The 15560-nt window shown below is 42.1% G+C and overlaps 1 protein-coding gene across 1 annotated transcript; it reads right to left on the bottom strand.

The window, feature by feature from the left end:
- Positions 1 to 1364: 1364 nt before the first annotated feature.
- Positions 1365 to 8730, bottom strand: arr3b (arrestin 3b, retinal (X-arrestin)). The gene is made up of 16 exons (XM_036548569.1): positions 8723 to 8730; positions 6153 to 6183; positions 5833 to 5893; positions 5666 to 5710; positions 5381 to 5577; positions 4993 to 5052; positions 4751 to 4827; positions 4205 to 4340; positions 3928 to 4012; positions 3581 to 3653; positions 3255 to 3392; positions 2720 to 2803; positions 2529 to 2552; positions 2338 to 2387; positions 1542 to 1571; positions 1365 to 1375 (listed from the first exon to the last, which is right to left on the bottom strand). Exons 1-16 carry the CDS (start codon positions 8728 to 8730, stop codon positions 1365 to 1367), a joined length of 1110 nt encoding a protein of 369 aa, XP_036404462.1.
- Positions 8731 to 15560: the final 6830 nt, after the last annotated feature.

Raw genomic sequence — 15560 nt, forward strand, 5'->3', positions numbered from 1 at the left:
ATCTTATTTGATTATGGGAACTATGCTCCCTAGGCAAAGGATTTTTTTGCACAGGAGCTCAAGTTGAATCACATCTTTCTGCAGAGACTCACTAGGAGTCTGACTGCTTTCATTCCTGACTAGAACTGAGTCGAATCATTTGAGGTCAGCTCATCAGGTCACATTAATTCAAAACAACCACACATGAACAAGTCTAGTCTTTACAGCTGTGCTTCTGACACACCTGCATTGAACTTTGTCTCTCTTGCTCCACTTTAATGTGGGAGGAACCAGACCCTTGCAACCACACACAGCATCACACATGCATGTTTTCCAGAGCTGAATAGTATTCATTAACATGTCACTCCTTCACAGAGATCAATGAGAACTCAAAGATGTTGTAATGGTTGTTGTTTTATTGTGTACAGGGCTTTATCAGTCCAAACACTCACCTGTAGAAAAGGCTCGCACATATTCAAATTGTAGAAATTGTGTGTAAATACGACAGTGTTTATGGGTTTATTCAAAATAACAGAGACCATTGCCCTGTAATCAATATAAGTTACAGTTTTGTCATATACAGTCAGACAGTGAATGGTAACTAAGCATCCCTGTGCCTAGCCCTCAGTAAAAATGGTACATTTTGGCGTTCTTCCTATTGAACCCTGATTTCCACTTTCTAATATCCTTCTTCCATGCTATATTCGGGGACTATATGCATTGGCCCTGTAATGATTTTCTCAATTTGAGCTGATAGGATTGTCTGTTAAAGGAACCCTAAATGAAAACACTTGTACAGGAGACAGCAACACTACAGCATGGGGCAGACAATGAACATTCAGCAGGCTCCTACCGTGGTGTGGTGGTTAGACATCTCTGGTGCTGCTATTGGGTGACCTTTAAAACTACAATGACCACACAGCCATTACCTGTCCTGACAGCTGCCCTTCCATCCATCAAATTGCATTAAAGTGCCACTGCAGAGGTCAGAATACTGTAGAATGGCACATTAATTATCTACGTATTTTTATTGCCCAGATTGTATGACAAATTCTGCAAATAACTGTGAAAATGAATAGTAAAATGATGGAAGAGGTATGTAATATCAGAGATCACTTTGATCTGAACATTCCAATTCCATTGGTCATGTACTCCTTATACTGTATGTGACATCAGGGAAAGAGGGGAGTGGCTTGCGGCAGCCACCTCATTTGGTGTTCCGATCACAGAGCTTCTGATGCAGTGCGACGTGTCATTCCTCGGCGTCTGCTCGGCTCTCGGCCTTTCCTCTCAGCCTGCTGGTGTGTTCATCTCCCGGGCCCAGTCTCTTGTCTCGTCATCGTGCTCCATGCAGTCCATTGTCTAGCAGGGAATCTACTCAAGGATTACATCTGTGCTGCAGGTTCAGAAAACAGAAACATCAGTTCCCAGTCAGTCACGCTACCTGGCACTTTCACAGTCTGGACTTTCCTTACACATTTGTAGATATCAGCGTAACACAGACGGTACTGCCAGAAAGTCAACAGCTGCCTTGAAATGTCTGAGAGTGGAAGTCACCTCACCTGAACTACAGGGGCGTTTAGTCCAGTGGGCTGCAGTTCATGAAACACACAAGAACAACATCAACTGCGTGTCACTATCACTCACAACAGCACTACAGACCTAGATTCCTTCACTGGGAATGGGAATTTTCAATATTTGGAAATAACAGAGGCAACTTTGTCAGCTGCGGTTTAAAATCTTTAAAATAAAGTAAATTTGGTCGTTACAATCGTAGACAATCGTACAATCGTTACATGGCATCAGTGGAACATCTGTTTGTGACAACTAGTCAGTTTGTTTAATAGGTCTAAATTGCTTCTCAGAGTGAGGTAAACTCAATTCAACTATTTAATGAAGTTAATTAATTAAATGTATTAAATTGTTGTTGTGTAGACATGCAGACCACAAACTGCCCCTCACGCTATGCTGTTGCTTTCACTGTTTTCATAATGTAAGCCAAAATATCTTTTTGTTTTAGCCTCAAGTATTTCTGACAGTGGTTGTGTTGAACTTACACTTCTTCACATCGAGAATGCAGCAAAAGGAGGAAGAGAGAGGGTAGCATTCATGTTAGACGCTTTTCACCAACAGGTGGAGCTAGTGAACAGCAAATATATGCCGTGCTACATTCATGCAGACAAACAATAAATATGGCCTCAACCAAGCACAGATACTGCTTAGTCCATGTAAAAACTCCCTGATTATTATTATTTGTCATAGCTCCTTAAAACCACCTCTAAACTCAGTCAGACAGGCTGTCAGTTGAAATTAGATTGTAATGGACATTTGCATTTATGTCCCCACACAGACCCTCACCTGCGGGTTTGGGGGACATCAGAACCAAGGGAAGCTCCACGAAAACGTCACTGCAAAAGCAAACCAGAACAAAGCAAGTAAGCAAGTGACACCTGATTGACGCCTTTATGACCCAATGATATTTTATATTTCCATTATCATATAATTTCGTAGTAGATTTTCATCTCCTTGCTATGGACATATGGACTTACCTGGCTGTCAGGTCTCCCAGGATGCTAGGAGGAAAAACACAGCAGCTGATTACATATTTTTTACTGTATATTTCATATGTAACACAGCAACTTGCCAAAAGAGGCAAGTTGTCCTGTTACGTACATACATTAAGACAGTTTGGTTGATTTTCTTGTCAGCGTGTGTTAATGCAAATGTGAGTGTGGCTTACCCCCCTCTGGAAACCATGAGATTGACCTTGCATTTGTAGGAGACAAGGATTCCTAGAACCTCTTTCTCCATACCAGGCCTCAGACTAAGAAAGAGAGGGAAAGAAAGAAAGTGAGGATAGCCAGGGCAAAAAGTCTAATGGTCAGTGTAAGTTCTTACCTCTGTGTAAAGTAATAATGGTGCTGACCCTTCACACCTGGCAGGGTTGCTTAGTGATGGTACAATTACCTATAGATGTATGACTCAACAAGGGTTTTGGTGATGTTAATAGTAGCTCACGATCAGTGCTGTTAGAGCAATTATTTTCCATGACAATGCACTGTGATAGAAAATTCCATTATGTTGAACTAGTGGGCAGAGAGGGCAGCCTGAGCCGGTGTTTTTAGTCATAATAACCATTCTTCGTCAATGCAAACCTGTGTGTGTATGCTCTAAAGGCTGTGATATACAAATCACTGATGGTCACACTGAATCAAAGAAACAAGTACAGAGCTGGTGAGCCATGAGGAAGGAGCGCGGAGAGGTCATCTACTCACACTGTGGTGGAGGCCAAGTTAGTGTCTTCATCCTTTAGCCTGCCGTCTAACGCCAGGCCGCGCTTCTCTTTGTTGTTTGCCAGCAGGGGGATTATTTGGTACTCTTTCTCGAATGTTGAGTTGCCATTGACGCTGTCCCTGTACCAGAAGTCCGCACAAATGGGGAGTCATGCTTCAGGTCCGTATTACCATCAGCCGTCAAAGCAAGCTTTCAGCTGCATCAATAGGTAATATTTCTACCACAGTAATGCTTCGCTGTCACCATTACGGAACTGTAAATCAATGCATCCTTTAACTGAGATACGTATGTTCTTTCAGCTACCTACCCAAACTCCTCGGACAGCACACATTTGGAGTATTTATCAGCAGAGTAGAGCACCACATCAGTGGTCTGGTCAACTGATAACAGAGAGATATGTCAATACTTACATGCGTAAAAACACAGTCACCCCCTCAGTCACATGCGCAAGCATAACCAACTGCTGCCTGTTTAGTAAAACACATGAGAGGGCCAAACCCCTTTTTAGTGTGTGGTTCAGAAATAGACAACAGATAAAAAACAATTTGTTTAAACATTAATATTACTTATGTTTTTTTTTGGCTGACTTAAAATCCCAGGGCTTATGGCCATATCTGCTGACTCCCCTGCTGCTGTTCAGGTTTCTTCACTCACTGCTTATTTTAATCTTCTTCACAACTTTGTTGGTTTCGTTGTTGATTTTTACTTTGACCATGATTGGATCACCGTGGTAGTAAATCTGTAACATGGGGAAAAAAAGAAAAACAAAATTAGCCGTACCCACCTGAACAAATTTTTAATGTCGATCCCTAAAACCCGTACGTCAGCAATTTTGAACTGTGCAGTAAGCAGTGAGTTTATTGTACGGTTGAGTTGGGCAGGCAGGGAGTGCAAGAGCTCTGCCAGACTGCGGCTTCCCTGCGTAGCTCACCTCCTTTTCCAGAGATGCTTCCAGGTGGACTGGCTTGTCCGACATCATGAACTGCTTGGTGATGTCGGCCTTGGGCCCCGCTCCTGTGTTGTCAGGCGCGAACTGGATCTTGCGAATGACCAGGCGGCAGGTGTCTCTGCAATGAGTTGAGGACGAGCAAGGAGAGGAAAAGTTAATAGAACAAAAAAATATGCTCTGAATTAAACAAAATGAGTGAAGTATCTCATAAAGACTAGTCTAGAAGGATGACCTTGAACAGACAGGTTTCTCAAAATTGATCGAAACAATAACAACGATGAATTTTGAGAATATTTGCAGCCCTGTCATATTTGTAGGCATGTTTGTTTGTAGTTGTTTTCTCCACAGCGACAAGTTCCAATTTCAGTTGCTTTCATTAAGTGCCAGTTGAGATGTTGCACCTATAGCTGTACGATATCTTTGTAAGAGGTCACCATGGTGTAGAGAGTGAGAAAAACAGGGAGCTGCTGTGTTTGGAGTGTAGTGGCGTGTTTCGTGAGGTGCTGTCCGCTGTGGGAGAGCACTTACTTCTTGTCCACTTTCTCGTCCAGGTTTTCTGCTTCATTGGCGATGTATGCCTTCACTTCATAGTCTACACCACAAGCCTGTAGTGAAAGACACAAAAACTGTAATTTTTCAGTTTCAAGGAAATACCAAAGTTTTGAGACTCAGTGGTATGTCAGAGAGAGATAGAGATAGGTAGAGAGAGAGAGCGAGAGGGAGGGAGGGTATGTGTGTGAGACAGAGACAGAGGGAGTCTGAGACAGTACCTTGCCCTTGTCCTCAGGTCCAGGCTGAAGAGTGACGGAGCACGGCAGGTTGTTAGGAATCTAAAATAGATAGGGGTGGGGAATTGGTCATTCAGTATTCTTTTTTTTATTCTTTATTTTTCAGATTAACCTGCGAAACTCATTCCATGAGTATGTATGTGTGTGTTTGTTTGAGTGTGTGTGTGTGTATGTCTGTCTGTGTGTGTGTATTTCTGCATATGGATAACTTTAGCCAGTTTAATTTCACCATTTTTCAATAGTATTTTTGATGTAGACAGTGTTGGCAGTTTTGTCTGGTGGGGGTATGTTTCTGTCTGCATATTTCCTGGGAATGTGTTCTCCTCAAGGTTAAGTGGGACAAAAATAGTCAAAGAGAAGGAGGGCTTACTAGAAAGGTGAAGGGATAGCCTTGTTCCCCAACTTTCTTCATCAAGGAGTCCTGCATGGGGGTGTTGGCTGGCTTGCTCTCTCCTGTAGGAGGGTAAACCTGAATGTGGTGGATCCAGATGTCTTTCCTGAATGACAGCCCAATCACATCCAGGTCTTCACGGCCGTAGCGGAAGGCACAAGCCAGCTGCACCCACACTACGGAGAGAGGGAAGGGTCAATTTTGTTTTTTTTCCAGCCAGCCTGTCACATCAGTGTGTTACCCTGGAGTGAAGGGTGGAAGTACCTTTCCTGCCATTGAGATCTGTGGGATCCACCTTCAGCACCCCATCTGTCAGGGAGAGGGAAGACAGCAAATCAGACACAGACAGATGTGAAACCCCTTGATCGAACCCGCGTGCATGCAGCATAACCAAATTCATCAGAGGAGATGGTTGATTATAAATGACTCACCAACGATGTCTACACTAGTCACGTGATCCACAAAGTCTCGCTTCCCCAGGTAGAGGGAGATCTGAGAGAATAACGGGGGGGGGGGGGGCAGGTGAGAGCAGTTGTCATGCTGGTTGCCAGCAGTTGTGATATTAGCATGGCTTTCACCTCTGTCTGAGCTTGAAAGGACCCAGCGTGCAACAGGATATTGAACTGTGTGTATGAGTGTGTGAAGGTTTGGTGCATGTTGTCAGACAGTGTCTGTGTCTATGGAGCAATTAAATCTACTCTGCTGAAGTGTGGGACGGGAGCCACTGTACACTGTTGGGGTGTCTCCTTACCGAGCCATTGCCACTGGTCTTCTTGAAGATCCTAAAAGGGACAAAACAAGTGAGGATGTTGAGGAGACAAGGGCAAAATTTTAAACATTATATGGATGCAAAGACTGACATATATGTGTATAAATGTACGTACACCTATTAGTCAGCTCACATATGAGCCAGCAGCAGGCTGTTTGAGACTTTTCCATGTCTACAGGAAGTTGGGCCTGAAATTCACCTCATCTTCCTGCTTCCTGTCTTCATTAATAGCCTTCCCCGGTTGTAAGTTTCCAGCGCTGGCCTCGCATGACCACAGTCTAATTTAACTGAGGGCCCTTGCAGCCAAGTTGGTTTATCCACTGCGATCACCGATTACAACGCCATTACGGAGGAGCTGATAGAGACTAGCACCTACTGCACTCCTGCTATGGCGGCTTAATCTTAAAGGAGGACACCTCATGCTTGCATTTTCCTGCCGTGTTTGGGGATTAGTGCCCCGTGAAGTGACGCTGTTCCTACTCACAGCTGCTCAAGCAGTCACATCTGACCAATCAGCAAGCTCTATCCTCTGTGCTCAGATGATCCTGAAGTTTGCGTGAGGTTACAGTAAAGCCTCCTTGAATAGTGTCATCATCCCAAGAGCAGATCAGCAAGAGAAAATAATCAGTATTTTGTTGCTGGCCATTTCTCGTATGCATGCTTTGTGATCTGAAAAAAAATGTGCCTGAGGCCAGAGCTGGCTGGACCATATCAGATTTGGAAATGGATTTCATCTTGGTGCAGTTCCTGCACAGATCAATAATATTTTAAGCCCTGTTTTCTGGTCTCAAATATATTTACTTCTATCGTATTTCAGTGGATATTTCTGCAAGTCTTACCTGCCGTCCATCCTTTGATTAAAACACACTTTAATGTTTCCTTAATTAGTTTACAAGCATCTGATTAGGGACTGACCAGGACACACAGATTTTGCGTATATGTTTTCAAATGCTGTGCAAAGCACACCAATTGTGTGTTTATTGCCTAAATTGCTGTGTTGACATTGAACTGGGATCAGTCGTGAGATGCTGTCCCTAAAGCATTTGATTGACAGGTCCTCACTCTCTGTGACATCAGACCTTGCAGGATTCATCTTAACAGATTAATTTATATCTGGTTGGTTTATTTAAGGGTAGGGTGGATTTCAAAAATAAACATTGAAATCCTCAACCCTAAATATATCCTGTTCGCATAAATACATCATGTGTAAATCAATGTATTTTTTTTTCTGTCGGAGGATTAAATGGTACAATGAAAAAAATGCATGGCCAAGTAACACAAAAGAATTCAGAAAATATTGGGTAGGTTTGCTTTAGAATAGTGCTCGTGGGCCAGGTTGTGTATGTTGGCTTCATTTTGATTGTCATCATTTATAATGGCAGACCTACTTTTACAAATGTTTCCAATGACTTGTAAAGAATAAGTACTCCAGAGGGTACCTTTGCTGAGTTTATGGAGCATGAAACCTCACAAAAAAAAACAAAAATTCTTCCCAGGTGGCATGTCACGCAAGATTCGATCCCATTCGCTGGTGGCATCAAGTTATATTCTTTGAAATTTCAGCATGTCACATTTCAACCAGATGATTCCCACCACCCATAGCCCTCACAGCTCTACTCACTTCTCCCCATTGAAAATGCCTTTGCCTTTAGTGTGTTTGGCATGATCTCGGCATTTTTGTTCTGACACTGTAGCTCAGTACATTTTGATACGCAGGCTAATAATTCCAATTGTATCACCGATTTACCATCTCGGCCATCATGTGGATGTTGATCGCTGGTATTTTGTTTAACATGCCTATGTGTTTTAAGTGGTAAACCGCTGTAAGCTTTATACTTTTCCTACAGAGCCATCTTCTGCAGGCTGTAATCCCGTCTATCCATCGCCATGTAAGAGGATTTTCTGATATCCCATAATCCAAGAGCTTTGCTGGCAAAAAAAAAACTCTTCATGAGTTTGCCAGCAGCGGGTGAAGAATTTCACAATATCAAACTTAAATAGCTAAATAGCTTCCCCCATTCCAAAGGCTGGGATAGTTGTCCTACTGCCAAATACAAAGTTAGCTCTACCCATGAATGCCAATCTTCATGGGATTAAAAGACACCTGTGTCTGATTTCTGAAAAATATCAGCATCATATCTTGTCATTTGCCATTTAAGTCTAACAGGAGCTAGAAACTGATGTTAAGTACTGCCTGAAATTTCAGTAAGTGCTAGAAAACAGATGTCGAGGAGAGTTCTTGTTCAACATACAAAACAAACCTGCCTCACAAGCTTGATTTAAATGATTGGTATGTCCAAAAACACTTTGTCTGGATTTTACTTTCTCACAGAATCACATTAGATGCCTTGTATTCAGCATGATTTACAGGTGGAAAAAGCAATTAGTTATTTTGCTTTCTCTGGATGCACATCTTGAAAAACAGGCCTCATAAGGAAGAGGTAGATTTTATTTGCCATTTACTGTAAATACACTTGAACACATTAGTAATGTACTTATCAATGATGTTTTGTGTTGGTTTCTAATGTAATGAGGAGCAGAGAGACACTTACTTTGCCATTTCTTTTGTGAGTGGGCCGGATGTTTCTGTGAACAGGAGAACAGTGGTTAGTTTACCAGCAGAGGGCAGTAAATTAAATTTCACACCCACCGTGTGGTATTTACACCATCCTTGCAGATCAGAAACTGTCCCTAATGACAAATCTCAAATTTACTTCAGCATTTAAGCAAAGTTCTGTTGTGCACTTGAAAGTCATGTTAAAACCTCAAAGTGGCATGGGGGAATCTGGAGGGGATAATCTGTGCAGATGAGATTAATGCTATGATGGAGTGTTCTTTAATCTGAGCAAAGACTTTGCTGGGGATTATCTCCTCTGGTCTATAACCACTCTTCCTTGCTGTGGTCTTAGCCTTCCAACAAACCAATTTTTACTGACCCTCATGACTTTAAGGTCAGATAGTAGATGCCACATAATACTGCTACTACCACTGATAATAATAATGATAATAATAATAACAACAACAATCTATTAATAACAATTAATTAATTAAATATATTAATAATTTATTAATTAATGTGTTGTTTGATTAGTCTGGTAAGTATTTAACCAGTTAATTGATGAATTAATATAATTAATTAATTGCTTGAGAGACACCCCTTCTCCAGGATTAAGAAAACAAACAAACTCAGATGTTTGCATATTATCCATTTATACTGTGTGATATTTTTCAGAAGCAATTCAGACAAAGCACAAAGGTCAGGATCAGAACCTGTAACCTTCCAGTCCACTTCCCAGACCACTATTCAAGACTGTGCTACGCATTACAACATATTGCTCATTTTTGCTTTGTCTCTGTTTGTCATGAAGATCATAAATCAGAATAAATCAGAAATTCTGATAGAAACCCATACACTACCAAAGGTTTCCACTTTATACTGAGATGCTGTTACCAGGACAAAAAGAGGGCTCTTCATCAGTGTTAGAGTACATCAGCAAAAGGTGCTTATCTTTAAATACATGCAAACATTGAGCAGGCCACCTGTATGAGGTCAGCTAAGGCCATGCAAGGTGGGTACCATGTGAAATGATCTTCATCAGAATGCATTATTCTCCACAAGATGGAATGCCAACAGAGTCTCCGGTTCTGGAACTTACAGTTATTATGAGGAGGTTAAATAAAATCAAGCCTTTTGATTTTTTTTTTTTTTACTTTTTGTATTTTAAATTTATACCAAAATAAGGAGCACATCTCTTCCACTCTTTAATGAATCTGTTTGGACTGAAATGTACAGGCTTTCCACCCATGCGCACTGTCCTCTGGAAAAGCTTAATTTTCCCTGTTGTGTTCAGTGCAGCACAATTTTATATTGCAACAGCGTATCTCTAGAGTAGACTGAACTGCTTTGTAACTGGCAGAAATCACAAAAAGAGAGGCTATCCCTGCGTATGGGGCGTTATACACACATGTGATGCTTGTGCAGGAAAGGTTGAGTATGAGACAGGACACAGAAATCAGGCCATCTCCCTCATCACTTCCTGGTGTGGTTCTTCTGTCTGAAGTATGTGTTGGTGATAGCCGCATCAGCAAGAGATTTCCAAATATGGTAAAGGCACTTTATTAAATGATCCATATCGTCTTAAGCCTCCAGCACACTGTTCTAATCTGCAGAACCTTAGCTGTACTTGTGTATGCACCAGTTGCTCTCTCACTCCCTCCTGCCTAAGTCAACAGTCAGACAGTCAGACAGACAGACAGACAGACAGAGGCTGGTTTGATGGGAGAGGTCGTACCTGTTGCTCGGCGACTGCGCTTCCTCAGCGATCGTGCTTTCTGGTTGCTCTGTAATCCGTTAGTGATGCCTCCCTGCGCAGCCTGTGAGTGTCTCCACCGCTTTCTCCCCGCGGCGACTTTATACCCCAACAATCCTCGCCCTCCCCAAGGCTTACCCTGCCCATTATAGTGTGCGTTTTTTCCCTCCCAATCCTATTAATCCATTAGCCTGTCTGCTTTTTATGGCCACGACGCGGTTAAAAATAAGCGCAGTATGTGGCTTAAGGGGATCAATGATCGCATAACATATGTGGGCGAGTGGGAGAGAGTGGGAGGCAGCTGGCCGGGTAGCGCGGAATATCATAACAGGGGTTTTTGTTCCGCGTCAAATCACATTCCGCCACCGCCACAGCCCCGATGCTCATCCCGCTGTCTGCGCCGCGTCGTCCCAGAAGCGGCCTCGCACCGCGAGTCAGGAAAGAGGGCTTGTGAGGCTGCCCGCAGTCTCCCCAATCTCCCCCCGCCACATGGTGCGTGTGGCATGAGAGCTGCATGCCTTTCTAAGCCCCTCTTCCCCCCCCTCATCCTGACCAGAAAGCTTTGGGCTTTGGGGGTTTGGTTTTTAATTGGTGGAAAAAATGTTTTCATATGTTTGGGACTTGCGTTTGTCTCTTGAACAGCGGCCTCTCAATTGCCGTGGATTGATTGATTTGTTGACTTATTAACCTGCCTCTCCCTCTCCCTCTCCCTTTGAACTGCAGTCCTAACTGCTTCACTGCTCACACCACTGATCTGGTATCAGTGTTGTGTGTTCTTGCATTGAGTGGGGAGGGAGGAATGCAGCCACTAACAGACAGCGTTACTGTGTGTGAATGTCCAGACATGAGCCTTGTCCTCTTAATTAAATTGACACTATAATCCTCACAGTGGGATGACAGCTGGCTGACAAGCACTGAACTCCAGGATACAGTCCTGTACAGAAACATTTCTACATGAATGATGGCGGATGTTGTAGTACATTAACACAGTGCACAATCTGCTGATACATTGGAAGGGAATAGGCATAGTATTACTTAGTCAGAAGTGATTTGCATGCTGCTTGGCCTTTTGAATATGGCGTCTTTAATGGTTGTGCATAAAGCACATAGCCAACAGGTGTTCTAGAATTGAATGTGCTTCTGTTGCAGCCGAAGAATTAAATTTGAATATCACTTCACTATATGATAGGACCTTATTCAATGAGATCACTTTTTTCTGCTTTTAGTTTATCATGAAGAACCGTACCACTAATTATTCTGTGTCTGTGGCACCGTAGGAGTGCAGGAGGGATCAATCAGGTTTTTCCTGCAGGATTACAGGTCTAAAAGGTAAGATAGGGGCAGATGGCGTGCCCGTGTAGACTCATAAACACTCCCCAGATGGTATGTGGAGTGGGCTTTCTCTTAAATCTCCCTTCAAGTAAATCTCTGTTAAGTCCAGACACCTATTGGCTGCTGTCAGAATGCCCAATTCCACCTGCATCAACTGTGCCAAAGTGTGTCTGAAAGCAGGCTGGTCTAGGTGCAGTTCTTAACCTGGCGCTAAGGTTGCCTGTCTTGTTTGTAGGGTGGAAATAAATACAGTACGTTTCTCCTACACTGTCAAAGCCAGTGGCTGTAACCACATGAACATCCCAGAAATGTTTGTAGCTTTCTGTAGCCCCACAGCTTAATCAGTTTTAACTTCAGGGGGGCCAGCTTCTCCCTTGAAGTTTGTTCCTGACAGACTTGCTTTAAACTTTAACGCTGCAGCCCTGATCCCTCTAACTGACCCTCTGGGCTGTTGATATATTTCCATGACATATAGATCTCTTTAACAATGGCTACTGTGTAGTAGGGCTGTTGATATATTTCCATGACATATAGATCTCTTTAACAATGGCTACTGTGTAGTAGTATGTACAAGCACCTTATCTTTGGCTTGGTATCAGACATCACAGCCAGTCTTGGCATTAAAATAAATTTGCATATAATCCACTGTGTGACCTTTCGTGGGACAGGAGGTACCCCAAGTTCTGGCAGCACATTGAGGGAAGGCACTTCTGTCTGCCAGGAAAAATTCCTTGATCTTCTTCACCACACGCATACGGAGAAACCTGTGCAGATTACTTGGCCACCTTAAGTTCGCAAGGTGAAAAGAGCATTGCAAGTGCAACCATTGGTTACTGGGATTCCCGGCCCAGCCCCCTCTTCTGTTCCTTACACATAGCAAAGTGTTGGTACTTCTCCCACTCTCACGCCTGTAGCACCATTCCCATTTTTAGCACCTAAACTCAGCCCAGGCTCAGTATTTATTTCTGTATTTTTATATAATTGTGTATAAATGCACTGTGTAAAGGTGGACTTGTTTTGGGGGGAAAAAAAAGAAAAAAAGTAGAAAGGGAGTGGTTATGCGCAGTGAATGTAGCGCTTCTGTTTGTGTTAACCTACATTGCAAAAAAAACAGCTTTTTATGGATGTGAAAATATTAAGGCCTTGTGGTCCCCTTAATTGTCTGTGTCTGTAGACATGGAGCACGTGATTTACTGGTCCATTAAGTGGGCCCAGTAATGAAAAGCCTTAAGTCTGGAACAAGGCTGAAGTTTTTTAATGATTTGCTCCAAATGCTTTGGAAAGAAGTGTAATGAAACAAGTTGACAACAAGTTGTAAACGATAAAAAAAAAAATATATATATATATATATATATATAAATATAAAAAGCCATTACATGTGCACATGAAAAGCACATTTTGAAAACTGTACCTCACTCTGTTTTGAGTCCTTGAGTCAACATTGTATGCTGGTGTTCCTTCCAGCAGAGCTAATTGATTAGGATTGAGTTAGCTGTTAATTAAAGTCTGATCTGGGTTGAATCTACACATATGAGATAAATGAGTTCTTGACTAAAAAAAGGTAAATGGTTTTTTCTTAATTTATACATATGAACCTTTACAGTAATGCAGACTATCAACGATCTTGACAATTATAATTATTTGGGACACAGATTTGGTTACTAAGATACTGCTATAACCCCTTTGGAGATTTAGTTTAAGGAACCACTTCTATTATGTTTTATCACATGTCACACATGAATCTCCAACAAAAAATATTCTTCATGTTGGATTTCATCACAGAAAAACTTATATAGTTATAAAATTACTCTTCAGCAGTTCACTCAAGTTTGACTTACATTACTATTACAATAATTACATTATTGTCATTTAGCAGCCACTCTTATGCAGAGTGACTTACATAGGTCACAATTTTTACATGTTATCCATTTATACAGCTAGATATTTACTGAGGCAATTGTGGGTTAAGTACTTTGCCCAAAGGTTCAGCAGCAGTGCCCCAGTGGAGAATCGAACCAGCAATCTTTCGGATACAAGCCCTGGTTCTTACCACTACACTACACCGCTGCCTGCTTTTTGGACGGATTGGACAGAAGACCAGCCTACACAAAGGGTCCAGACATCCGTGAAAATCATGCGCTGCACGCATGATGCAACATTTCTTTGAATTGTACGTTTATCTGAAGAGCCCTTATCTGCCGACGCAGACGAAGCTGCCGCCGATTTGGGAACAGTGGTCACCCTGTCACCTTGAACCTGAGAGCTGTGCCGTTCGCAGATAAAGCAGGCATCTCCCCTGCGGCTTCCATCTGCCACCACCAGTGCTCTTCATTTACATGAGCCCTGTTTATACACACCGCCGGGCTTCCCCTAATCAGACTGCACTGGTGAGCGGAGCAGACACCTTGTTAAACAGCCGGTCTGAGCCGGCGCAACGAGTCAAGGCTGGGATCAGAATTAAAAAACAGGCCTGGGCAGACAAATGTGACCAAGCGTGTCATCACGCACGTACAAACGCGACGTGGTTTGCTGTACAATTCAGTTGTTTGATGAAAAAAAATTCAATGGTTGCGTGTTGACCTGTTCTGAAAGCCATTTTTGTGAGGACCTGGCAACCTTTTCAGCATGGTCACCTTACTGTTACCAACGCAAACAAAACATTTCTAAAATAATTGTCATCTGCTTTGGACTGAAATACAAACCTCTTACAAAACTTTACAGTGGAATTTGGCTGGCTCATGGTGTGATTTGCTGTTCATTCTACCAAACATCTTTGTTCCTATTTCATGTGTTTACATAAAAACATATGTGCAAATAATGCAGTCTGCTTATAATCATTGTGCTTGTTTAAACAATACTGATTTTCAACAGGTTTCAGTCAGATCCATTTGGGGAACAAAAATAATCAATTAAAAACATTTAGAGACCAAGTGATTAAATATGGAATAAACACATATTTTTCCACTCAGATATTAAGTGCTACCTAATTGCAACTTTTCATCCATTTTAACACCTCTCTGAACTGCTTTTAATTCCTCACCTGAGCATTTTATAGCCTGTTTCATCAGAAGATTGTCGTAGTAAAGACCTTTGACTTACTCTAATCACCTTATTGCTAAGCTCCTACTGAAATAGCCATCACAAAGTATAAACTTTATTTAGGTGCAGAATATTTAACTACGATCAATGCCCATTTGCACTGGCATCTGCCAGTGTTACAAAACCATTCATTAAAAGAGTGTACAGTATTTTAAATAGTGGAACGATGAGGTAATGGGTGGAGTCTCAACCCTGCTAAGGACTAACTCTTTAAGAGCCCAGTTTGAAAGGAAATGTCTGTGTTAGTCACACTGTTGGGGCATGATTACTGAGACTCAAATAAAGACAATAAAAAAGCTAAATAATTACTAGTAGTACTATTACTTATACTGGTAATGATTTATTTGTAACTGGATTTTCATGAGGTTTATGAGACTTCTTTATAAACAGCTCACCTCAAGATCCACTTTACTTATAGAACTCACCTGCGTGTTGCATGGCAACCACAATGCGCTAGAGCACTAACTAAACATCAGCTGGCATAGAGAAGCAAGATAAACTTAGCCAGCTAAAATAGAGCATGATTAGCAGGCCAGATTGTGCATGGCAGATTTGGAGGTGGGCCAGGAATTTGGGGTTACCCCACCTGCTGTTTGCATAAAAAAACCACGTGGCCTGCCAGGAGTGTCAGGATCTTGGTTTAATGTGT

The sequence above is a fragment of the Megalops cyprinoides genome, chromosome 16 (genome assembly GCF_013368585.1).
Source record: "Megalops cyprinoides isolate fMegCyp1 chromosome 16, fMegCyp1.pri, whole genome shotgun sequence".
In the NCBI taxonomy this organism is placed as follows: domain Eukaryota; kingdom Metazoa; phylum Chordata; class Actinopteri; order Elopiformes; family Megalopidae; genus Megalops; species Megalops cyprinoides.

Excerpts from the sequence above, each read along its gene's own strand:
- arr3b (XM_036548569.1), bottom strand. Across the intron at positions 5,578-5,665 it reads AGATCTCAATGGCAGGAAAG|TGTGGGTGCAGCTGGCTTGT; the intron begins GTACTTCCACCC and ends CTCTCTCCGTAG. Across the intron at positions 4,013-4,204 it reads AAGCATCTCTGGAAAAGGAG|ATTTACTACCACGGTGATCC; the intron begins GTGAGCTACGCA and ends CCCATGTTACAG.